This window comes from Vidua chalybeata, chromosome 29 (genome assembly GCF_026979565.1).
Source record: "Vidua chalybeata isolate OUT-0048 chromosome 29, bVidCha1 merged haplotype, whole genome shotgun sequence".
Taxonomy (NCBI): Eukaryota; Metazoa; Chordata; class Aves; order Passeriformes; family Viduidae; genus Vidua; species Vidua chalybeata.
The window spans coordinates 2976917-2999938 of NC_071558.1; the positions used below are offsets into that span (position 1 = coordinate 2976917).

The 23022-nt window shown below is 68.0% G+C and overlaps 2 protein-coding genes across 3 annotated transcripts; both read left to right on the plus strand.

The window, feature by feature from the left end:
• The first annotated feature begins 5957 nt into the window (after nt 1-5957).
• EFNA3 (ephrin A3) lies at nt 5958-15331 on the plus strand. 2 transcript variants are annotated; one of them, XM_053967069.1, is made up of 5 exons: nt 5958-6152; nt 13223-13512; nt 14109-14174; nt 14335-14412; nt 14548-15331. In XM_053967069.1, exons 1-5 carry the CDS (start codon nt 6040-6042, stop codon nt 14667-14669), a joined length of 669 nt encoding a protein of 222 aa, XP_053823044.1. In that variant the 5' UTR covers nt 5958-6039; the 3' UTR covers nt 14670-15331. The 2 variants fall into 2 exon arrangements, with proteins under 2 accessions (XP_053823044.1, XP_053823045.1); XM_053967070.1 differs by lacking the exon at nt 14335-14412.
• A 4535-nt stretch (nt 15332-19866) lies between these two features.
• On the plus strand, nt 19867-23011 carry EFNA1 (ephrin A1). Its single transcript, XM_053967081.1, has 5 exons — nt 19867-19978; nt 21202-21497; nt 21583-21648; nt 21917-21967; nt 22249-23011. Exons 1-5 carry the CDS (start codon nt 19878-19880, stop codon nt 22365-22367), a joined length of 633 nt encoding a protein of 210 aa, XP_053823056.1. The 5' UTR covers nt 19867-19877; the 3' UTR covers nt 22368-23011.
• Nucleotides 23012-23022: the final 11 nt, after the last annotated feature.

Below are 23022 nucleotides of genomic sequence, written 5' to 3' on the forward strand. Positions count from 1 at the left end.
GGGCCCTGCTCCCCACATCCACAGATCTGCCCTGTGCTCCTCTCATCCTCAAGCTGCTAACGAGCTTCCCTGGCAGAGAGCTCGTTAGCCACGGCAGAGCCTGACCAGCACCTGGCTCCGCTGGGCACAGGGCTGGTATTCCCTGCTCTGCCACGGGCAGCTCCTCGGGTCCCTGCGGTCCCAGCCCAGGGACAGGGACAGGACAGGCCAGTCCCAGCAGCTGGCAGGAGGACTGGCTGGTGTGGCCAGAGGCAAGTGCAGCACAGGTGGGTGGATGCTCTGAATTATTGAGCACGGGAGCACAAAGTGGCAGCGACAGCAGCACCTGCATGGGGGGGCATGGGGCCGTGCTCACAGCCAGGCATGGCACCCCACCTAGCCCAGATGGAGCAGCTGGGCACTGCCAGGCTGCAGGGACACTGCACCCACCCAGGCTCCTCTGCCAGCCCCTCGGGTGGTGGCTGCCAGCAGCACAGGGCACCCCACACCTGCCAGCACCTCCTGGCTATCCCCGGCAGTGCCAGCAGCACCTCCTGCCCTGTCCCCTGTCCCCTGTCCAGCACCCAGCTCCCATCACCTGGCCAGCAGCACAGGCCTGGGGCAACTGCAGCCAGTGGAGGGAACCCCCATTTTCGCCGTGCCCCCAGCCCCTCTCACGAGCCATTTCCAAGCGATGCATTATTGAAGCCCCCCCGTGCCATCGTTCACGGCCGGCGTGACGGCAGCGCCGCCTCAGCCCTGATGAATATTTCAGGCCCTGAAATCTCCTGCGCCTGCACGCTTAGCCCCAGCCCCCCCTGCCCCCCCAGCCTATTGGCTCCTTTGTTTCCCTGCGCTTCTGCCCAGCACCACGGCCACAGCACGGCAGGGGCACGGTGTCACCCTGCCCTTCTCCCTGGGGACAGTCACCCATGGCCTGGAATGGGATGGGAATGGGATGGGAATGGGAATGGGATGGGAATGGGAATGGGCTGTTCCCGAGGGGCAGGTGGGCACTGCTGGTGGTAGAGCCAGAACATCCCCACACTGCCAAGCTCAGTGCCAGCTGGGGGCTCCTAGGATGGCTCCTGTGTTTCCAAGGACAGCTGTGCCCATCCCCAGCCCTCATTTGGGCCTGAGGGACTGCAGGTCCCCTGGCACCATCACCTGCAGGGTCAGGGCAGAAGGGTGGGGACAACCTGGAGTGCAGCACATCGTGGATCTGTCCTTGGCACCCCAGCCTGGCACTTTCCAGTTCACTGCCATCTCTGCCAGTGCTTCCAGATGCTGCTTGTGGCGTGATCTGTGTGCAGTGGGAGCAGGATATCGATGCTGTTGTCACTCCTTCATCAGATTAACGTCACTTACACACCACCAGACACCTCACAGGGGACACCGAGGTGGCATGGCCGGGATGAGCAGAACATGTTCCAGGGCCAGTGGGGAGCCAGGTGCTGCGGCTGGCAGCCACAAACCCATCCCTGTGTCCTTGTCCCTTCCCCAGAGAGCTGTGGCTGCTGTGGGACCATGTGCCAGCCCTGCCCCACCCAAGCCTCCCACCCGGCACGGCCCTCACACCCTCCAGCACGTCCACGCCGTGGTCACGTCAGAGCAGCAGGGGCCGGGAGTGAGGCCGGGGCTGCCACCGGCGGATGATATTGGAGTGATCTTGAGGCCAGGAGGGAGGTTTGCCATGCGGGAGGAGAGGAGAGGAGCCGGCTGAGTCACCCGGTGCCGGCTGCTGACTCAGGCGCTTCCTGCCAGGTAACCTCCGCCGCCGGCGTGTGGGCTGCTGGGACAAGGGATGTGGCACAGGGGACAGACGGGACCGCGGCACTGCCTGGCACACCAATCCAGCACCCAGGGTGGGCTAAACTGGAGTGTGCACGGCTGTGCTGCACCATGTGGTGACCTGATTCTACCTGGGATCACCCTGGGACCGCGGCTGCTGGCCGTGGGAGCCGCGAGGAGCCGGTGGCTCGCACCTCCCACCCGCCACCTCTGGGTGCCCACACACCCAGGGCGGGTGAGATTTGGCACAGCTGCTGGAGCCAGGGTTCCGGCAAACAGGCGTCTGGCTCCCAGGGCAGGAACCCTGCAGCTTCCTCCCGCCGGGCAGCGGGAGCAGTGGGGCTGGGAACCACGCACGGCTTCATCCAGCGGCTCCACCAGGAAGCTGATTTCCTCTGACGGCCCTGGCGCTGCCGCCTGGCACCGCTGCTCCCTCACTGGTGGCCGGTGAGGCAACTAACCCTCCTCTGTGAGCCCACAGAATCCAGCTCCACATAAATTAACTCGGGCCGCTAATTAAGGAATTTCTCCCATGTCCCTGTGCGCAGCAGGGCTCGCTCTGGTCCCTCTGCTAAGAGGCTGCTCTGCCTGGACCTGTGGCTCACCAGGGAGTTGGCCACCCATCTTCACCTCCACGCTGCCAGCACGGCCAAGCCCAGCCCCAGCATGTCCCCCAGGATTCCTCCAGAGCTGGGTCTTCCCCCCATCTCCCTGGGAACTGGGAAGGCTCAGACCCTGTGCCCTCCCCGAGGCGATGCCCGCCCAGTGCTCGTCAAGGCGCTGGCGCGGCGCAACCATCCGTGAGGCTTCATTCAAATTTAACGACTGACACGGGCTATTAAAGGGAGGAGCAGGGCTGGGAGCCGGTGGGCACACTGTGTGTGCCAGCCTGGCAGGACAGACCCGTGCCCAAACACCGGCATGGGGCCGTGAGGGGCTGCCCCAAACGCTGCCAGGAGAAGCTGGCAGGAGCCAGGACAGTTCATCTCCACGTGGCCACGCCGGCACTGCCAACTACTAGCTCCCCGACCCAGGCCATCCTCCCTGCATGCCTTTGGCTTGTTCTTGCCGTGTCTGGCTGGACACGTGCCGGCACCTGGCTCCCGCGGGCGGGTCGGGAGCCCTGAGCTCAGCGCGTTGGGCCCCGGTAGGTGTGGCTGGTGAATATTTCATGCCCGCGTTCACCGAGCCCTTTCTTGGTTACACTCCTGCCTCCTCCCCGCACTCTCACCATGTTTATTTATTTAATGAATTATTTATCGGCTCCCCCTCTCGCTCGGCTGGGCGCTGCCCCCCCCCCCCCCACTCCCCCAGCCCAGCTCCCAGCCCGGCGCGATGATTTATTGAATGCCGGCTCTGCTCTGCGGTTGCGACATTCTGTCACAGGAAGCCGCGGTTAAATATTAACCGAGGCGGGCCAAGCGGGTCCCTGCCCCGCCGGGCACCCGCTCCAGGTCCCTCGGTGCTCATGGATGGCAGCTGGGAGGCTTTCCCCAAAAGCTGCTGGTCCTTGTGACAGGCACAGCGTGGAGGAGACAGAGCAGGGAAGCAGGGCTGCTCTGCACCTTGGCTCTGGACAGCTCAAGGCCTCACGTCCCCCCGAGAGCGAAGCCACCAGGGTGTGTCCCCAGCCACCCCACCACAGACACCACATCCCGTTGTGCCAAAACCCGGCCGAGCCCCCTCTCCGTTGTAATTCCAGGAGTAATTTCCTGGTGGGGGCTGACACCTGCACGCACCGCGATGCTCCGGGGCTGTGTTCTGCCCCCCGGGTGCCCTCGGTCCCCACCGGAGCCCCGTGCGTCCCTCCGCGGCCCCACACGCGGCTGTGCCGTGGCGGGGGGACCCCCGTGGTGCGGGTGCTGACGGCGGTGCGTGCGTTGCCATGAGCGGGGGGGTTTCCATGTGGAGGTGGGTGTTGCCATGGGTTTGCCGAGCCGAGGCGTTTCCATGGTGGCAGCGCGGTGCTCTGGGTCCTCCCAGAGGTGCGCAGCGCCCCGGGATGCCACCGCTGCCGCTGCCACCTCAGCCCAGCACCTGAGCGGCCCAGCCCCTGCAGCCCCCCCAGCTCTCCCCCGCTCCCACCCCCAGGCAGCCAGAGCCCTTTTCCACGTGTTGTGTTTTCTTCACTTCACTTCTTCGGATGAATAATTAATAGAGGCTTTTTTGGTCCTCCGGGCCCTTCCGCTGGCCCCCTCCCCCTTCCTGGCAGGGCTCCGGCAGGGGTTTGGGCTCCCAGTGCCACCAGTATGGATGGGGAATGGGGGCTGGGGCACAGCCCTGCCGTAGGCATCGCAGCACTGGCTCTCCTACAGTGCTGGGTGGGACCAGGGGCCCTGCCCATCATCATCCTCCTTGTCCCACTCCATGGCCTGGGGCAGCATCCACATGGCCTAAGGGACCCCGAGAAGAAATGGGGTGGCTGTCCTCCCACACTGAGCTCCTCCCAAAGCTCTGGGGAGCCAGGAGACACCCCCAAGACTCAGCACTGGGGCATCTGCCCAGGCCTGAGCGTCACCAGGCCCACTGGGGACTTGGGACATGACACTTGGCACCGCACCACCCTGGCCACGCTCACCACGCCAGCGAGATAGCTCCTGGCAGGAGCAGCTCAGGCCGGCTCAGCAAGCCCAGCCACAGTTTTGGGAGCCTCCTGGTTTCATTCACAAGCTCCTCAAGGCTGCCAAAGCTCCGGGTGATGCATGACGCCGGCATTGCCAGGGCAGAGGCCGCTGGGCTGGTACTGGCGGCTCCACGTGGGAGCAGGGAGCGAGTTGTGTGTGCCCGGTGAGCTGAGTGTGCCCGGTGAGCTGAGTGTGCCCAGTGAGCTGAGTGTGCCCCATGAGCTGAGTGTGCCCAGTGAGCTGAGTGTGCCCCATGAGCTGCATGTGCCCAGTGAGCTGAGTGTGCCCCGTGAGCTGTGTGCCCCATGAGCTGCATGTGCCCAGTGAGCTGAGTGTGCCCCATGAGCTGCATGTGCCCAGTGAGCTGAGTGTGCCCGGTGAGCTGTGTGCCCTGTGAGCTGCGTGTGCCCTGTGAGCTGAGTGTGCCCCATGAGCTGTGTGCCCAGTGAGCTGAATGTGCCCAGTCAGCTGAGTGTGCCCAGTGAGCTGAGTGTGCCCAGTCAGCTGAGTGTGCCCGGTGAGCTGAGTGTGCCCAGCGAGCTGAGTGTGCCCCGTGAGCTGTGTGCCCGGTGAGCTGAGTGTGCCCCATGAGCTGCGTGTGCCCGGTGAGCTGAGTGTGCCCAGTGAGCTGAGTGTGCCCGGTAATCTGTGCGTGCCCATGCCGGTGCGAGCGTGCCCGTGCGTGCACACGTGTGCCAGGGTTGCCGATCACCTGGCACTCGGCTCTGCCGGGCGGCGCTGCACGGCAGTTGCTAAGGGATCTCGCTGAGGACGGGCAGTGGGAGCTGGCACTCAGCTCAATCCCCACAGCCAGGGGAGCACCCACAGCCCCCCGTGGCTCCCCACAGGGATCTCCACCCCACAAACCCTTGGGGTGTGGGAAGAACAAGGGCCTGGCCATGTGGGTGGGCACTTGGCCAAGTGCTGGCTCCTGAGGGAGGTCAGGGCAGGCAGCAGAGCCTGGCACTGTGTGTTCCTCGGTAGCCGGGCTGTCCTGCTACACGGGCACACTCCCTCCCACCCACTCCTGTGCCTCCAGGGTGGCCAAACCCCTCTGTGAGTACATGTGACCCCCATGGCACTGGCAGCAGCACCGTGAGGACCCTCTGGGGCCCTGAGCCCCCACCCACGGCTCCCTCAGCAGCAGAGACCCACAGGAGCTGCTGCCCCAAGGCCCAGAGCTCCCAGCCAGAGCGACCCCAATCGCGGGGGGCCCTGGCTCTGATGCCCCCAGCTGTGGGTGTCCCAGGGAGATCCCAGTGGCACCTGGGATCCCAGTGGCACCTGATCCCGCAGGGACAGGCAGGGGTGGGCGCACCCCCAGGGGTCCCGGTGAGACCCCGATGGCAGCAGGACCTCGCACAGGTAAGACTCATGGGGCTCCTGGTGAGATTCCGGCGGCACCTGATCCTCCCGGGACCTGGCCCCGCTGTCTCCACCCGCGGGGACCCGCAGCCCGAGTCTGGTGCCGGTGCCGAGCCGGTGCCGGGGCGGGCCCGGGGTGGCGGCGGGAGCGCGCGCGGGGGCGCGGCGGCGGCGGGCGCGCGCGGGGCGGAGCTGGGCGCCGGGGCCGCGGGGCGCGGGCGGCTCGGGCTCGGTTCTCCCTCCATTCCCCGGGATCGCGGCGGGCTCGGGCGGCGGCAGGATGGCGGCTGGGCTCCTGCCCCTGCTCCCGCTGCTGCTGCTGCTACCGGGCCGGGGGCCGCCGGGGGCCCTGGGCAACCGGCACGCCGTGCACTGGAACAGCTCCAACCCGCAGTGAGTGCGGGCGGGGGCGCCGGGACCCGCACCGGGAGGCGGGGGGGGCGGGTAGGGGGGTTGGGGGAGGTGTCCCCGGGGCCGCGCGGGGTGGGGGCACCGTCAGGAAGGACGCGGCGGCGACACGGCGGGGATCGCGCTGAAGGATGCGCTGGGGGCGGCGGGCGACACCGGGACTGCGGGACCCCCGGTGCCGGTCTCCCCGCGGCGCCCTCGTGCGGGCGGGGCCGCTGGTCCCCGGCTGCCGGTGCCCCCGGTGCCCCTCGCCCTGCCCGTGAAGCCGGGGATCGCTGCGGCGGGAGGGGGACAGCCGCCCGGCCGGTTCGTGTCCCCGTGGCCGCGCTGCCGGGCGGGGCTCGGCGGCTCCCGGTGCGGGCGCGACGGGGTCGTGGGCACTGGGGGAAGAGCTTCCCCCGCCAGCTCTGACGCACCGGGGGCAGCGGGGAGAGTCTGGATCCCCCAGGCATCCATCTCCCGGTGCGCCGGGTTGGGCAGGGGTCCCGCTCCCCCCGCCAGTCGCGCCCCCCGCATGTCTGGGTGCGGGAGCGGCACCGGCGGCGCGGCGGAGGCGGCGGGAGGGGGGGCCCGACAGGTACCTGCCGCCCCCCACCGTCTTTGCCCGGCAGCAGTGGCACCCCCAGGGCGGCAGCGGTGGCTCCGGGGCTGCGGGGACAGTGCGGGGTGAGAGCGGAGGGTGGGAGCGGCCACCGGGAGCGGAGCAGTCGGGGGTCGGTGGCCTTGGCCGTCAGCCCCTCCCTCACACCCTGCGCCGGGGCTGCCTCTGCCCTCGCCGGCGCACCCACAGCTGGGAGCCGACGTGGATGGGGACGGTGTGGGCTGGACCCTCTCGGGAAATGGGGGCTGCGCGCCTGTGGTGTGTCCGTGGATCCCTCCACGGGGATCTGCGCCTGCTGCCATCGCCCACCTCTCTGTCCCTCGCTGGTGCGAGTGCCCAGGGGTGTGGCGGGGACATGCATCCAGCCAGAGCATCCTCTGGTGCCCGTCGGTGCAGGGGCTCTCCTGGGCTCCCCCCATCCCACACCCCTTTTGTGCAGGGTGGGAGCAGCCCCGGCAGCCCCCTCCCCTGCCATTGAGATTGTGTCGCCAGGCGGAAGCTCGGGCCCCATAAATCGTGCGTGTGTGCGACGTGCCGAGGCGCAGCACAATGCCGAGGTGTCGCCGCGCTCGGCATCCCCCTGCGCCCCCCCTGCCCTGCCCGGACCCCCTTCACGCCCAGCCTCGTCCCCACACCGTGACATCGCCGCGACGCTGGCGGGCGGGCCACCCCCACCCTTGTCTCCCCGTGACTCCCCCACCCCATCACCGCCGTGACCTGCCGCTGCCCCGGCGCCTCTCGAGGGACAGGGCGGAGGGGGGGGTGGCTGGCAGTGCCCGGGCCGTGCCAAGCCGGGGGTGTCGCAGCCAGATGCCCGCACCCCCCGCACAGGCGTGTCTGGCGCGGCCAAGAGCGTCCGGCTCAGGGCATGGGCGGCGCGGTGGGGGCGGCTGCGGCAGAGCCGTGTCCCAGGGACTCCGGGGCTGATATTTATTGTTAAGGCAGTGCGGCAGCTCGGACGCAATTATAGCCGCACGGCAAAGTGTCTGGATTAGATAAATTATGGGGGGAATTAGGCTCCCTGGGCCGCAGCCTGCAAATCCCAGCAACCCTGCTGCAAGCGGAGCCATAAACAAGCCCAGCGCGGCCCTGCGGGGCTCTCCAGGGAGGAGGGGGTTGCTGGCTGTGGCCGCTCCTTGGCCACGAATTTATTGTGGCTCCTGCCATGCTACCCTGGGCACCCCTGTTGCTGCCCTCAGCGGGACGACAGGATGAGGGGCAACGCAGGGAGCAGCCCGATGGTGCCTCGGGAAGGAAGCAGGGGGCTGGTGGCAGCTCAGCCCCTTTGGCCGTGCAAGGAAGGGCTGAGGGTGCCAGGAGGCCAGGAAGGGCCCCAAGCAGGCAGAGCACCCCTCATGCCATGGGTTTGGGGTGTGTTGGCAAAGCCCAGGGGAGGTGTGAAGGAGGGGTCCTCAAACCCTGCTCCTGCTCGGCCTGGTTGTTGGTCCAGCTGTGCATTCCATCCGTCCCATCACCTCCCCTGGTGGCAGCCAGCAAGCCCTGGGGCTGTGGGATGACCCTTGACTCATCCCTGCCCTCCACTCCCCAGTCCTGCCAGGAATAGGCCTGGTGGCATGGGACAAAGGTGCAGGACAGCCATGTCCACCCAGCACTAACTTTTTTGGGGCCTGTGACCCATTGAGGAGGGTCAGGGGTTCCTGGAGTGTCCCCAGACAAGCTGGGCCCTGGCATGCTGGAGGCTCTCTCCCTGCTGCGTGTCCCAGATGCCAAGATGGGGACAGCAATTTGTCCCTGTTCATGGACACAGACATGGCCAGCACTCCCGACACTGCTGCACCCCAAGAAGCACCCCAGAGCAGGTTGGGGTGTACCACACTGTGCCACTGACTGATTTGGGACCTGAGGAGGCTCATACTGGGGGCGTTGGGTGCCATGGAGGGGGCAGAGCGGGGGGTGCTGTGACACAGGGGTACACGGGGTGCCTGGCTGTGGTGTGGGGTCAGAGCCCACCTGTGTGCAGGGAGGTTGTGGCACCTGGTGCAGGCACACGGCTCGTGCAGCTCCCCCCAGCACTGGCACTGCCACCACGCTCACCTCCTCAAGGTGGCTTTTATCTGGCCCAGGCTGTGCTGCAGGCAGCGAGGGCTGGAGTGGGCCCTGGAGAGGCCTGGAGTGGGCTCTGGAAAGCCCCAGTGCAGAGCTGGGGAGTATCTCACACAGGAGAGGAGCCACATCCCTGCAGAGCAGGTCTGGAGGGGCCCAGGCTCCTCTGCAGCAGCCAAACCCCAACACCAGGGCTGTGCCTGGCCAGATCCCCCCACCCCATCCACCGGCACCCGCAGGGCCGAGGAGGAGTCACCCACAGCAGGAGGGAGCGGCGGCTCTGGGGGCATCCAGGAGGAGATGCTGCGGCGTGCGGGGCAGCTGTGCCCAAGCAGGGACAGTTCCGTGCCCACCTGTGGAGCTGAATGTAGGGACAGTGCCAACAACACCCCCTTTGGCATCCCTAGGCTGCCTGGGGGGCTCGGCCAGCCCCCACCCCATGCCTCTGCCCTCCAGGCTGGGCACCCAGAAGCCCCAGAAACCCTGCCATCCCCGGGTGCTCGTCACAGGAGCGGGTGCCCATGGGCAGAGCGCGCCGTGCCCCGTGAGTCACGGCGCTGGGCGGCACCGAGCCCCGGCAGCACGGACGGCGTTCCCGTGGGAGAAGCGGCCGCGGTGTCGGGGGTGCAACAGGGCCGGGGCTACCTGCTCCTGCCCGGGCTCGTAATTGAGTCACCGGTTGCAGATTGATGGTTTAATTAAAACCCAATTAGAAACCTCATTGATCTTGTTAGCAACACGGGAAGGGGCCGGCTTTAGCCGGGATTACAGGGATTGTGTGGCCGTCGATAGTGACTGGGGGGGGGGGGGGCACCTGTAGGGTGCTGCTGGGGTCCCGGCCTGCTTGGGGAGGGCTCTGCCTGTCCCGCCGCTGCTGCCCGCCGGCACCCCGCTCCCTCCACGTGGGGATCAGCCCTCGCCTCCCCCCCTCGGAGCCCCAATTCCCCACGCAGGGAGGTGGCCCCGGGGACACCGTGTGCCGGCGATGCCGTTAGCGCCCGCGCCTTGCGGCTGCGCCAGGCGAGGCCGGGGGGGGGGGGGGGCGGGGGGGCTGTGCTGTGGCTCGGTGCCACCCGCGTGCGTGGGCCGCGTCGCAGGCGCTGTCTGCCGAGCCAGCGCGCGTGTGCGTGGCCGTCTGGGCGCCGTGACTGTGCAGCGCTGGCTGCGTGGGGAGGGCTGGCACGGGGCGGCGGGGGGGCGCGCTGAGCCCCCCGTCTCCCCCGAGGCGCAGCGGTGGGTGCGGGAGGACGGTCGGTCTGTCTGTCCCTCCGTCCGTTGGGGTGGAGCGGCCACAGTGGTCGATGCGCCTTTGCCTCTCGCTGTGGTGCGGGGTGACGGGAAGGGGACTCGTAAATCAATGGCACTGTTTTGTTCCCCGGGTGATGGATGGGCCCCGGATGCGCCAAAAGGACGAAGCTACTGGAGCCAAACAAAGAGCCCGGCTGTGCTGGGGGCTGTCCGGTGCTGGGGGGCACCGCATCGAGGACACAGCACACTGCCCTGCTCCTCGCCGCTGGCACCACCAATGTGGGGTGCTGAGCCCAGCTCTGGCCCTGCTGCTCTCCAGGCCTCTCCGGCGCCATGGGAGCGAGTCTCTGTAGTGTGGGGGTCCGGACAGGGGTCTGGTCCCACCGTGCCACTGCTGTCGGGGCGTGCTGCAGTGCACCAGGCGCTCCCCAGCAGTGTGGGAGCCAGCGTGCGGCACGCAGCCCGGATTTATGGCAGCAGATGGGAGCGGAGCGGCCGCCCGGCCCACCGGTGGCTGCGGCGTGCCAGGTAGCCAGGGTGCCACCAGGGTGCCACCAATGTCCCTCCGGTGCGGGGCCGGTGGGCACCGAGCCTGGGGCCGGTGCTGCCAGGGGACATCCATCTGCCCAGCGTGACAGGCTGCTGGAAGATACCACTGCCTCACCAAGCCCTGCTCTACAAACGCAGTCGTGCAGAAGTGATGCTGCCCGTTCTCCTCCCGCACTTAACCCTTCGGGCACTGCCAGAGCCCACCATGCCCACTGGCCATGCCATGGCTGCCAGAGTCTGGGCTATCAGGGGTCCATCCCAGCCCAGGTTGCTGGTGCTTCCTGATAGCTGTGGAGCTGGCAGGACCAGGCAGCCGGTGCCTGCTCTGGGATGGGTGCTGGTGAGAAAAGAGGCAGAGTCCCTCTCTCAGAGTGTCTGTTCCTGCCCTTCCACCCCAAACCAAGGCCCATGGGCTTCCTGGATGGTGCTGTCAGCAGATCTTGGAGCACCTGGGCTCATTGCACTGAGGAGGCTGCTGGATTTGGGGGTATCTAGAGTTGCTGCTCTGCAGGGACTGTGCAGGAGCCAAGCATGGCAGGGACACAGTGTTGTGGCCAGAGCTGCTACTGGGGTCGCCTGGATGTGCCTCGGGCTGCGGTGGCCCTGTGGCTCTCCCCATATGGGGCCATTCCCCAGCCCCTCCCAGCTTATGATGATGCCTGTGGGCTCCTGGCATGCCGTGGCAGCTGGCAATGCCCGTGGGAGTCACTACCATGGGGCCCTTGCCACACCACCTGGGGCTCCTGCACCCTGCCAGGGGTGCTGCTGTCCCCCAGCCCAGGGGACATTTTGGTGCCTCGTTAGTGAGGCTGTTTATCAGCAGCCACGCTTCTTAATGAGCTGTGGCTTAAGGAGCCCCAGCCTGGGGTCCCAAGGGACGGTGCCTCAGCACTGGGTGCCACAGGGGAGTGGGGGGGGGGGGGGGGTAACGGTCCCCAGCACCCCGTGACAGAGTGTCACTTGTGACACTTCTCCTGGTCCCTGTGTCCCATGGCACAGCCACAGCCCGGCTGCGGGGAGCCCCAGCTGCGGGTGCCCGCCCCGGTGTGGGGCAGCTGGTATTGGGGTACGCCGGCGTCCCAGCTCTGCGTCCCGCGTGGAGTTAATTGCAATTTTCTCCTTGGGGCCATTTCTTTAATAACAAGCCTTTTTCTCCCCCCGCCCCCCTTCCCACCACATCAAAGGGGGAAGATGAAAGGTCCCGGCGCCCGCTCAGCAAGGGTGGCTGCCTCAGCACCTTCCCGGCGGAGCAGTTGCCGGCGGGTGCCGGGATGGGCTGCGGAATAGCGGCTGCGCAGCGAGGGAGGGGCCGCGTGGGGCTGCGCTCCCTGTCCCACGAGTGATGAGTTCTGCCTTCAGCCCCCCGCCCTGCCCCCGTTGCCCCCCAGTGCCGGAGGCGGCGTTTCTTCTCCCCCGCCTTTGCCGCCCGACACCGGGTCCCGCTACGGTTCTGTCTCCGCCGCTCGGCTCGGGGTGCCGCGGGCGCTGGCGGAGTGCCGGGGCTGTTCAGAGAGCGCCGGGGGCGATGGTGCAGGGTGGGGCGTCTGCACGCGCAGCCCTGCCCGCTGCCTGCCCAGCCCTGCCGGGGAGACCCGGGAACCGCTCGGCTCCGGGAGGGGCGGCGGCGCCCCCCGCCCAAGGCCAAGGGGACCCGGAGCGGTGCTTTGGGGGGCTCACGGTCTGGGCTTTGCCCTGGGAGGTGGGAAAAGGGCCGTGATCCAGAGCGATGCGCCGGGAGCTGCAGCTCTCCAGGGGAGCTGCACGGCCGCGTGTGCCGGGATGCTGCTGCCCGTGTCCCGCGGGATGCGGGCCAGCGAGGCAGCGCGGTCCGGTCAGGGCCCGGTGCCGCCGCGGCGGCTCGGTGCCGAGCCAGCGCCGGGTGGTAATTAATTGGCAGGAGCAGCGGGTCAGAGCAGCGGCGAGGATTACCGCGGCCGGGATTTCCGTCGGGCGCGGATTAGGAGCCGGCGGAGCCTCTCCTGAGTGGATCTGAGGGGATTGCTGCTCCTAATCAATGTAAATGAGGCTCCCCCAGGGCCACCCTTTACGGCATTAACGAACTAACGGGATTAGCCAGAGCAGGGTGAGAAATCCTGGCTCCGAGCTGCGGCGCGTGCCAGGGCCGTGGTGGGCGGCAGCGCTGGGTCGGCTCCGGGCTGCTGGAAATGGGGAATGCCGGGGAATTCCGGGGAATTCCGGGGTCCCCCGCGCACCCACGGGCTGTGTCCCGTGGAGACCCTGGTGCCTGTGGGACCCTGATGCCCTTCTGGGTCTGTCTATCCATTGTCTCCTCTTTGAGGCCGTCTCGTATGTCCGTGCTCTTGCCCGTCCCACCTGTGCGTGTGGCTTGACACCTGTCCCCAGCAGCGCCTGTCCCCCACCACCCGGTCCACCCGTGCCCTCTAGGACGGGGATTCTGCTCCACTCGTGAGGCTCGGGCTGTGCAGGGGTCCCACGGTGTCGGGTGCTTCACACAGGGGTTGATCAGGGGGAATCACTGCTCCCAGAGTTCCAACCTTCGCTGCAACCTCGTCCAGCCTCTGGGGAGGTGCAGGGCGTGTCCCTGACCTCCCATCCCTTCTTTCCCTTGCAGCCTGCGGCGGGAGGGCTACACGGTGCAGGTGAATGTCAACGACTACCTGGACATCTACTGCCCGCACTACAACGCCTCGGTGCCCGAGCACCGGCTGGAGCAGTACGTGCTCTACATGGTGAACGCGGAGGGGTACCGCACCTGCAACACCAGCCAGGGCTTCAAGCGCTGGGAGTGCAACCGGCCCCACGCGCCCCACAGCCCCATCAAGTTCTCGGAGAAGTTCCAGCGCTACAGCGCCTTCTCACTGGGCTACGAGTTCCGTGCGGGGCAGGAGTACTACTACATATGTACGTGGGGCGAGGGGCGGGACCCCCACACAGCCCCCAAGCCCCGCTCGGGTCCCACCCCAGTTGGGTCCCCTCAGGTCCCACCCCAGCTGGGCCCCTCTGCATCCCCCGCGGCTGGTTCCCCTGCACCCCCAAAATTGGGCGGCTGTTTCCCCTCTAAGAGTGGGAGCCTGGAGCTCTGGGAGGGGTTGAAGGAGCAAGGGGGTGGAGTGGAGGGGAGGGGGTTTACATGATGCAGGGAACAGATAGGGGTGTGGGGAAAGATGGGAAGACGGTTGGGGGTGTGGATGGGGGTGCCAGTGCATGATGGGGTGCTGGGGGATGATGACATAGGATGCAGGATCAGGGTTCAGGGGCTGCTGCTGCAGGATTGCAGCATTGGTGCCAGATACTGGTGCCGGGTTGGGATGCTGGAGCTGATGGTTCAGGCCTGGGGTGCTGGTACAGGATATTGGTGCAGGATTTGGGGTGCTGCTGCATTCCCCCACCCCTGGGCAGTACCAGACCCCTCTCTGTCCAGACCCACCAAGCCTCGGGGTGCCCCGGGGTTGGGATCCCTGCCACGGAGCCCCTCTCAGCACACTCTCGCCTTGCAGCCACGCCGACACACAACCACCGCCGGGCCTGCCTGAAGATGAAGGTGTTTGTCTGCTGCGCCTCCAGTAAGTACCCCCGTGCCCATCCCGGGGGCTGTGGGCGAGCAGGGGCGGCGAGGCTGGCCGGTGGGTCCCCCGTCCCTCCTGAGGGGGGGGTGGTGCGTGGGGGCTGCGGTGCAGGACATCCAGGGAGCGTGACCCCCCCGTCCCCTCTCTCCCTCCACAGCGTCGCACTCCGGGGAGAAGCTGGCGCCCACCCTGCCCCAGTTCACCCTGCGGCCCGAGGTGAAGATCGAGGACCTGGGTGAGTCGGGCAGAGCCCCCGGCCCCGCAGCGCCGTGCCCCCGCCCCCGCCGCCGCCCCTGGGGCAGCCCCAGCTACGGGGTGGGGGTTCAGGGCCGCCCTGCTGCCCTCCTCATCCTCTCGCTCCTCCCCACAGAAAACTTCAACCCGGAGATGCCGAAGCTGGAGAAGAGCATCAGCGGCACCAGCCCCAAGCGGGAACACTTGCCCCTGGCCGTGGCCGCCGCGCTCTTCCTCATGACGCTGCTGGCCTCGTAGCTCCCGGCGCCCGCGGGGGCCCGGCCAGCGCCGCTCTGCCGAGTGCGGCCCCCTCGACCTGCTGCCCTTCGTGAGAGCCAGCGGGGAAGCACCGCGAGCCCACCACCCCCTGCCCGGAGAGCCGCCTGCGGAGCTGCCCCGCGGGGCAGGGATCACGGCGCGCACCGACCCGGCTGGACTCGCCTCCCATCCCGCCAGCAGGGATGCGGCTGGGAGCGCCGCGCCTCCCGCCGACACCATCCCGGGGAGCGCGGGGTGCCGCCCGCAGCCCCCCCGGTGCCCCGTGGCCGCCCCGTGGCTGGGGGGCAGCGCCAGGCCCGATGAGAGCAGGGACCCCCGGGGCCGGGCAGTCTGTACATACCCATATAGATCTATACATACTGTACAGAGAGCGACTACAGAGATATATCTATACTGTACCATAGGCAGCGGCGCCGGCCCCGGGCTGGCTTGTACATAGTCGAACGTGTTGGATTTTCCTCGTCTTCCGTGAAGACCCGACCTATGCAAACGCACAGACACTTTTTGGGGAAAAACAAAACAAAACAAACAAACAAACAAAAAAAACCATTCTCGATCTTTTTTTCAAGTGCTTTGGCTGGTGATTTTCATATTCTGCTCTTAGTCTATAAAAAAAAATAATAAAAGGATAAAAAAAGGGATCCCTGTCACGGTGGCGTGCAGCACTTCCAGCCCTCGGAGGGGTCCCGGGGGGCTCCGGCTCGGACAGGCATTCAGGAGAGGGCTGACCTCCACCGTGCCACCCGCCTTGCCAGGCACAACAGCTCCAGCCAGGGGCTCGGTTCCGCTGGCAGGGGGCTGCAGGGCGCTCCCCACCGCTGGCTCTGCTCCCGCAGCGCCGGCAGGGAGCGGCTGGCAGGGACGCGGTGCTTCCCCCAGGAATGCGGCGTGGACAGCAGGAGCGCTTGAAGGTAAGGGCAGCGCGGGGGCCCTTGGCACGCAGCCCCGGGGGTGCTGGGGTGGCGTTTGGGAGCAGGAGAGCCTTCCTTGCCATCCTCACCAGCTGCACAGAATGAACAGACATGGGGTGCTGGCAACGCCATGGGAACTCCGGCATCGCCCCTCCGGCGCGTCTGGCCCTGCCGGGCATGCCGGCTCCTGCCTGTTCTGGGGGGATCTGGCACACGCTGGCGGCTCCTGCGGGGTGGGGGACGCCGTTATCTCCCCCCCCCCCAGCGCCTCCAACCAAGAGGATGTGGCGGCTGGATTATGCCTGGAGGTGGGATTGCATCTAAAGGGGGGTGTTGCTGGGGGACCCAGACTCCCACAGCCCCCACAGACACAGTGGAGCAGTCGTGGGCTCCTGACTCTGCGCTCTGCGGGGCTGGGGAGGGGGCAGTGCCCCCAGGGAGAGGGCAGCCGCTCTCCCCACAAGGCAGCAAGGGATGAGGGGCTGCGAGGGCCCCACTCCCGGTGTGGCTTCGTGGGGAAGGGGGTCCTCACAGCCCCAGAGAGCGGGGCAGCCACTCTCCCCCACCCAGCAGGCGCTGCCGGGCGGTGGCTGGGTGTCCCGCCGGCCCGGGCTTGTCCGGGAAGAGCCGACGAACCCGTCAGACGGGTCCTGGGAGCCCTCCCAGCAGGCGCCGGGTTCCCCACGTCCCCCCCGCGCTCCGGCAGGCCTGGCCCGACATGGGGCTGAGGTCCCTGCCCTGGACCCCCTCCCGGGGTCCTGAGGTGCCACTGGCAGCTGTCTGCTGGCCCAGGGCAGGGTGGGCACAGTGTGGGTGGGGCAGCAGCGCCGCCACTGCCAAGGGCCATATCCAGCCAGGTGCTGGTTGCCAGGGACTGGCCAAAGCACCTGTCCCAGTGCGGTGCCATGCTGGTGGCACGTGGCACAGTGAGCCTGACACAGCTTGGGTGGCCAGTGCCCTGGGGGGGTGTGAGAGCCGGAGTCATTGCCCTGGCACGGAGAGCTCTGCCTGCAGGATCCCTCCTGCCACTTGCCTCGACCCTGGCACCGCTTCTTGTGCATGCGTGGCACCACCGGTGGCTCGGTGGGCACCTGGCTCGGGTCTGCTCCGTGCTCTAGGGCTGAGCACAGCAGGACAGACCCCAGGAGTCTTCTGGGGTGCTGCTAGAGGGGATACCCAAGCCCAGCTGCCCCAAATCAAGTGGGGGGCCATTGTTGGGACCCCAGTGCTGATGTTTGGGTGCCCCTTGGGTACTTTGGGGTTTCACAGCCTCGGCAGCAGATCCAGGCAGGGGGATATGTGCTCTGTGGCACGAGGCTCTGCCTCGCCTCGGGGCAGCTCCCCTGCCCAGTGTGGGCTCTCTGGCCAAAGGCATGAGGTCCTGGCACAGCTGGACAGCCCTGGGGCTGCGGCTCTGCCCCCACCGGGCTGGCATCAGGCCATGCCTACCTGCCATGCCTACCTGCCAGGCTGCACGCAGCTGGCACTGCGTCACCGCGGCCTTCGCTCCCGGCCACAAACTGGACGGCTCCTCTTCCTCCCCCAGCCCTGTGCGGGTGACGTCAGCCCAGCCAGGGGCCGGGGCACTCCCGGGTGTCCCCGGCCAACAAACCACAAACACTGTCACGAGTTCGGCGGCCTCTGGCCAACCCTACCTGCCCCACACGGAGCAGCAGCGATGTTTACAGCCTGAGACGGCTTCACCTTTGTCCCTCCATCATGGGCACCAATCCCAGCCCGTTGTCACCTGCTCCCAGGTGCCGTGGCCATGACCGTGTGCACCAAGTGCGCGCCTTCACTGGCAGCCCCAGTGCCACTGTGGGTGGGCACCCACCCTGCCCAGGTGCTGCCCACCCTGTGCCCCGGGCGGGAGGTAATGGGGCACCTCTAGCCCCAGTTTTTGTCCCAGAGGGGGATGTGGGCTTGTCTTTCCAGTCCTGGTCCTCCACCAGAGCTCTGGGCCAGGCATGGTCGTGGCACTGGGTCTCGGTGTGTCCATGAGGCCTCACTCCCAGCCCCTTCCCTGTGACCTGGTGGCCTGCTCCAAGGCTGGGGCCACAGCACACGGGACAGGGGAGCCCCTTGGCCAGTGGCGCTGGGTACCACATCCCAGTGCCACAGGGTGGATCCAGCGTGGTGTCCCAGGAGGCTCATTATCCCCCTGGCAGGCCCAGCACAAGGCTCAAGCACCAGGGGCTGCCCAGCCCTCTCCCCGTCAGTGCTCCCTGCCTTGGTTTCCCCAGGCACAGTCTGTCCCTGACGTGGAGGGGGCAGTACCAGGGTGCTGCCAGGACCATGGGATTGGTGCTGCACCCATCCCCGTGGCCTGCACGTGCCGTGCTCCAGCTCTGGGATCCCAGCGGTGTTCCCAGGAGGTGCTGCCCTGTACAAGCCACGGCAGCGCCGGCATCCCGGGAACAGAGGCCTGGCACTGTCATTAGGGATGATGTCAGGCCTGGCCACAAGCAGGGAGGATGAGAGCAAAGCAGCCTCCCTGGGAGCGAGGGTGTGGGGAGAGAGGCTGGGATGCAGGAGGGATGTGGGTGGGCTGTGGGGCGCCCAGCCCCACAGCCTGGGCCCGTAGGATGCCGTGGCTGCGGGAGCCACGGCCGCTCTCAGGTTGCCGTGCCGGCGCCTGCCGGAGCCCCTGCCGCGTGCCAGGGGAGCGCTCCGCGCCCGCTGCGGCGCAGGGCATGCAACATTACCCACAATCAATGGATCATTATGGAATAAACAAGAGGAAAGTTGTTTTGCAAATGCGGCTGAGTTATCGCTTCACAACACGCGGCGAAGCGTCGCGCGCCGGCCGGGACACGGATGGATCCGTGTCAGAGCAAATGGGAGCCGACAGCCAGGCACCGCGCTCCCGCCAGGCAGTGGCAGCGTGCCCGCTGTGCCCACCCCGGCCCTGCACCTACAGACCCCTGTTCTGCACCTACAGACCCCTGTTCTGCACCTACAGACCCCCAGCGTGCACCCATAGCCCTGTCCTGCACCCACAGCTCTCCCTTCTGCACCTACAGCCCTTCATCTTGCACCTAGAGACTCCGGTTCTGCACCTACAGACCCTGTTCTGCACCCACTGTTCTCCCTCCTGCACCTACAGACCCCTGTCCCGCATGTACAGACCCCTGTCCTGCATGCACAGACCCCTGTCCTGCATGCACAGACCCCTGTCCTGCACCCACAGACCCCTGTCCCGCATGTACAGACCCCTGTCCTGCATGCACAGACCCCTGTTCTGCACCCACAGCCCCCCATTCCTGCACCTACAGTCCCCCAGCACGCACCCATAGCCCTGTCCTGCACCCACAGCTCTCCCTTCTGCACCTACGGCCCATCATGCTGCATCTACAGACTCCTGTTCTGCACCTACAGCCCCCCATCCTGTACCCACAGCCCCCTGTCCTGCACCCACAGCCCCCCAGTCTGCACCTACAGCCCCCCATCCTGTACCCACAGCCCCCTGTCCTGCACCCACAGCCCCCCAGTCTGTATGTACAGCCCCGTCCTACACGCACAGCCCCCCATCCTGCACCTACAGCTCTCCCTCCTGCACCCAGAGCTCTTCCTCCTGCACCCACAGCCCCATCCTGCATGTGCAACCCTTCATCCTGCACCCACGGCCCTCCATCCTGCAGCCACAGCTCCCATCCTGCACCCAGAGCCCCCCATCCTGCACCCGCAGCCCCCCAGTGTGCACGCACAGCGCCCAGTGTGTGTGTGGAGCCTGTGGGGGGCTCGTGGGGTGTGGGTCACTCGTGGGGGGGTTGTCCTGCTCAGTGCCGGTCCTGTGTGGGGATGGGGGGGGTGTGTGTGGAGGTGGGGTGCTCCTGGAGCGCGGGGTGAGGCTGTGGTGCTGTGTCGGGGGGTGCTCGTCGCTCTGAGGGGAGTGTGTCCCGTTCCCGGTGCCGTTCCCGGTGGCGGGGGCGGGGGTTTGCGTCCCCCTGCCCGGTCCCGGTGCGGGAGGGGGGGGTGTGTTTATGTCCAGGTTAGCGCCGGTCTCGGTAGGGGCGGTTTGCGTCCCCTGCCCGCTGCCGGTCCCGGTGTCCGGGAGTGCGCGTCCCCGCCGGTGCCGGTCTCGGTGTGGGGGTGGTTTCCGTCCCCCCGATCGATACCGGTGGGGGTGTGTCGTGTGTGTGCCGTGCCCCCCCCGCCTCGTCCCGTGTGTTGTTGTGCGAGCGCGGGGCGGCGGCGGGGGCGGGGCGGCGGCGGGGCCGTACTTAAGGCGGGGGCGGGCGAGGGGCCGCCCGTGGAGCGCAGCACCCGCGGAGCGATGGGGCGGCCGGGGGTGCCCCTGGCCCTGCTGGGGTTAGGGCTGTGCTGGGCTGCGGCGGCCGAGCGGCACACGGTGTTCTGGAACAGCTCCAACCCCCGGTGAGTGACCCCCGCCTCCCACCGGGACCCCCCCCCGCCCCGCAAACACGCACCGAGACCGGCACCGGCCGCCCCGAGGGCGCGGGCGGCGCCGCGCCGCTCCCCGGCGGCCTTTGTGCGGGGCGGGCGGCGGGACGAGGTGGCGGGGCCGGTGCGGGGCCGTGCGGGGGGCGGCGGGGCCGGTCCAGGTGCGCCCGGGGGGGGCCTTTCCGTTCCCAGGGCCGTGCGAAGGGGCCGCTTCCTTCCCGCGGGGGGGGGCGCGGCGCCAGCCCCGGCGCCGGCCCCGGGGACCGTGTTGACAAACACGGGGCAGGATGTGCGGGGGGGGGGGGGGGGTAGACCTGGATCGGGGCCCCCCGCTCACCGGCCGCCGGGGCTGCGGGGTGACCCCGTGTCAAGCAACAGCCCTGCAGGCTCTAGGGGTCCCCCCCGCCCGCAGCCGTGACCCCCCCTGGTTGTTGCGGTGCCCCCCCAGGGCATGGGCTCTCTCAGGCTCTAGGAGTGTCCCTCTTGGCTTTCGGGGAGCCCCCCCCCCCCCTCACTCTCCAGGCCCCCAGGTTGTGGGGCTGCCCCACACTCAGGCGCCCGTGGGGAGATGTGGGGCCTCCCCTCCTTCCCTGGGCTAAGTCACTCCCTCCCCAGCTTGTGGGGGTTTTCCCCCCGCCCAGGCCGTGCCCCCCCCCACCACGGGTGTAGGACTCCCCCAGAATGTAGGGCTGTGTCGTCCCGGAGGTTTTTGGGTGGCTGTGCCCTCTCGAGGCCACCACAGCCGGCGAGGTGGGGACCCCGTGGAGGCCCCCGACGTGGCCCCCCCCGGGTGGGGTGTGGGGCGCAGCTGGAGCCGGGCTGGCTGCCCCACGGCGAGCGCCGCGACGCCTCCTGCTCCGGCAGCGCTGGGCCGGGCAGGGTGCGGGCAGGGTGCGCGTCCCAGCGGGTCCCCTCCCTGCTCCCCGGCTCTGGGGAAGCGCTGGGAAGTGGGGTGCGCTCAGCACTCGCTGCCGGGGGGGCCGAGCCGGAGGGAGAGTGAAGGGGGGGTTGCCCTTCCAAAGCTATTCCAGGTGCTGCAAGACTCAGCACGGCGAGGGGTGGACACAAGGGTGCCCCCGCCCAGCGCTGCCGCGGCCGGGCTGCTGGCCCCCCTGGCTGTGGGGGATTTGGGGGTGCAAGTAAGCCCCAAACACAGAGCTGACCCCCCCCCCCCCCCGCCGACCCTCCTGCCGCAGGTTTCTGTGGAGTGACTACACGGTGGAGGTTCGTCTCAATGACTACCTGGACATCATCTGCCCCCATTACGAGGAGGGCAGCGTGGACCCCCGGGCCATGGAGCGCTACACCCTGTACCTGGTGGAGCTCGAGGAGTACCAGGCCTGCAAGCCCCGCTCCAAGGAGCAGATCCGCTGGGAGTGCGACAAGCCCAGCGCCCTGCACGGCCCCGAGAAGTTCTCCGAGAAGTTCCAGCGCTTCACTCCCTTCACGCTGGGCAAGGAGTTCAGGGAGGGACACAGCTACTACTACATCTGTGAGTGCTGGGGGGCTCCGAGGTGCTGCGGGGACTCGCCAGCGGGCTCCCCCCACCCCTTCCTAACCTGCTTCTCCCTTCACAGCCAAGCCCATCCACCACCACGGTGAAGCCTGCCTGAAACTGAAGGTGACGGTGACAGGCAAAGGCAGTGAGTATCACCACCCACCCCCTCAGGGCCCCCCCAGCGTCCCGCTCGCGGCGCCGGTGCCCAGCGTGGCCTTGGCCACGCTGAGTCACGGCCTGGCCGTGGCCCCTGGCCAGCCCGGGGCGTGGGCACGCGCAGCTTGGCCGGGAAGGTGTTGGTGGGGGCGGGGGAAGAAGGGGGGGGACGACCCACAGTGAAAGAGCATTTTGGGATTTTGGGGGGGGGGTTGGGGTGCTGCCTTCCCTGGCGTGACCCCCTGTTTGCTCCGCAGCTCCGGCACCGCCTGCCCCGGCCTCGACGCAGAAGGGGAGGATCCAGGCAGGTGTGTTGGGGGCTGTGGGTTGGGGCTGAGCCAACTTCCCTTCTGGGGAGACGGGGTGTTCTTGGGGGCACCAGGAGGCGGGTGGGGGGCACTGGCCTGAACACGGCCGCCCAGGGGTTTGCTGGGGGCACTGGGGCTCATCTGCCCCTTCTGGGGGGCTCTGGAGCTGGCAGAGGTACCAAGGCTGGTGGCAGCCCTCTGCAGGGGTGATGTGCTGCTGGCTTGGGGTGCAGCTCGTCTTCGGGGGTTGCTGACAGCTCCTCTCTTTTTTCGCCCTGCAGACGATGCGGCCGCACACGTGCTGAGGAGCGTGGGGCAGAACTCGGCCATGCGCAGCAGCAGCCGCCCCTTCACCTTCATCAGCCTCCTCCTGCCCCTCCTGGTGCCGCAGGGGCTCTGAGCTGCCCCTCGTGCCCGGACCCACCGAGGCTGTGGCCACTGGGGACCCCCGTGGTCCCCGCACGTCTGCCCCGGGTGCCCTGCCCTGTGCACATCTGGGCAAGGAAAGGATTTGTCAGTATTACGGGGCTGGAGGGCCCAAAGCCATTGGAGCAGCTGGAGCCTTCAGGCTTCCCTGGCCCTTCCAGGATGGTCCTGGCAGCCAGAGGCCGAGCGGGAGCCTGGGGCTGGAGGGGCTGAGGTGCCCCAGACTGGAGAGGGGCAGGGGGCTGGCACCCCTGCCCCGCAGCTGAGCTCGCCCACCACCCTCGGGGCTTTCCCCGCGGTGGGCTGGAACTGGAATGTGTCCTGCAGGCGGGGACGTGGGGGTGGCCAGGTGACGCTGGTGCAGGGGGCCACTTACCGCCCCGATGTCAGTAGCCAGGGAGCACAGACAGGCCGGAGATGCCCCGCAGCCAGGGGAGCGGGGTTATAAGAAACATCCCACTCCTCACTGTGCTGCACCCCTACCCCGTCCTTCATCCCCTGGCCCTTCCCCATCCCTCCCCTCCGCTGGGTGCCGGAGGGGCCCCCCAGCACCCCCTTTGTACAGCTTTTGACACGGGACTTTTTATACCATTGTCGGGAATAAATAACCAAAACCATGCTGAGCGCCT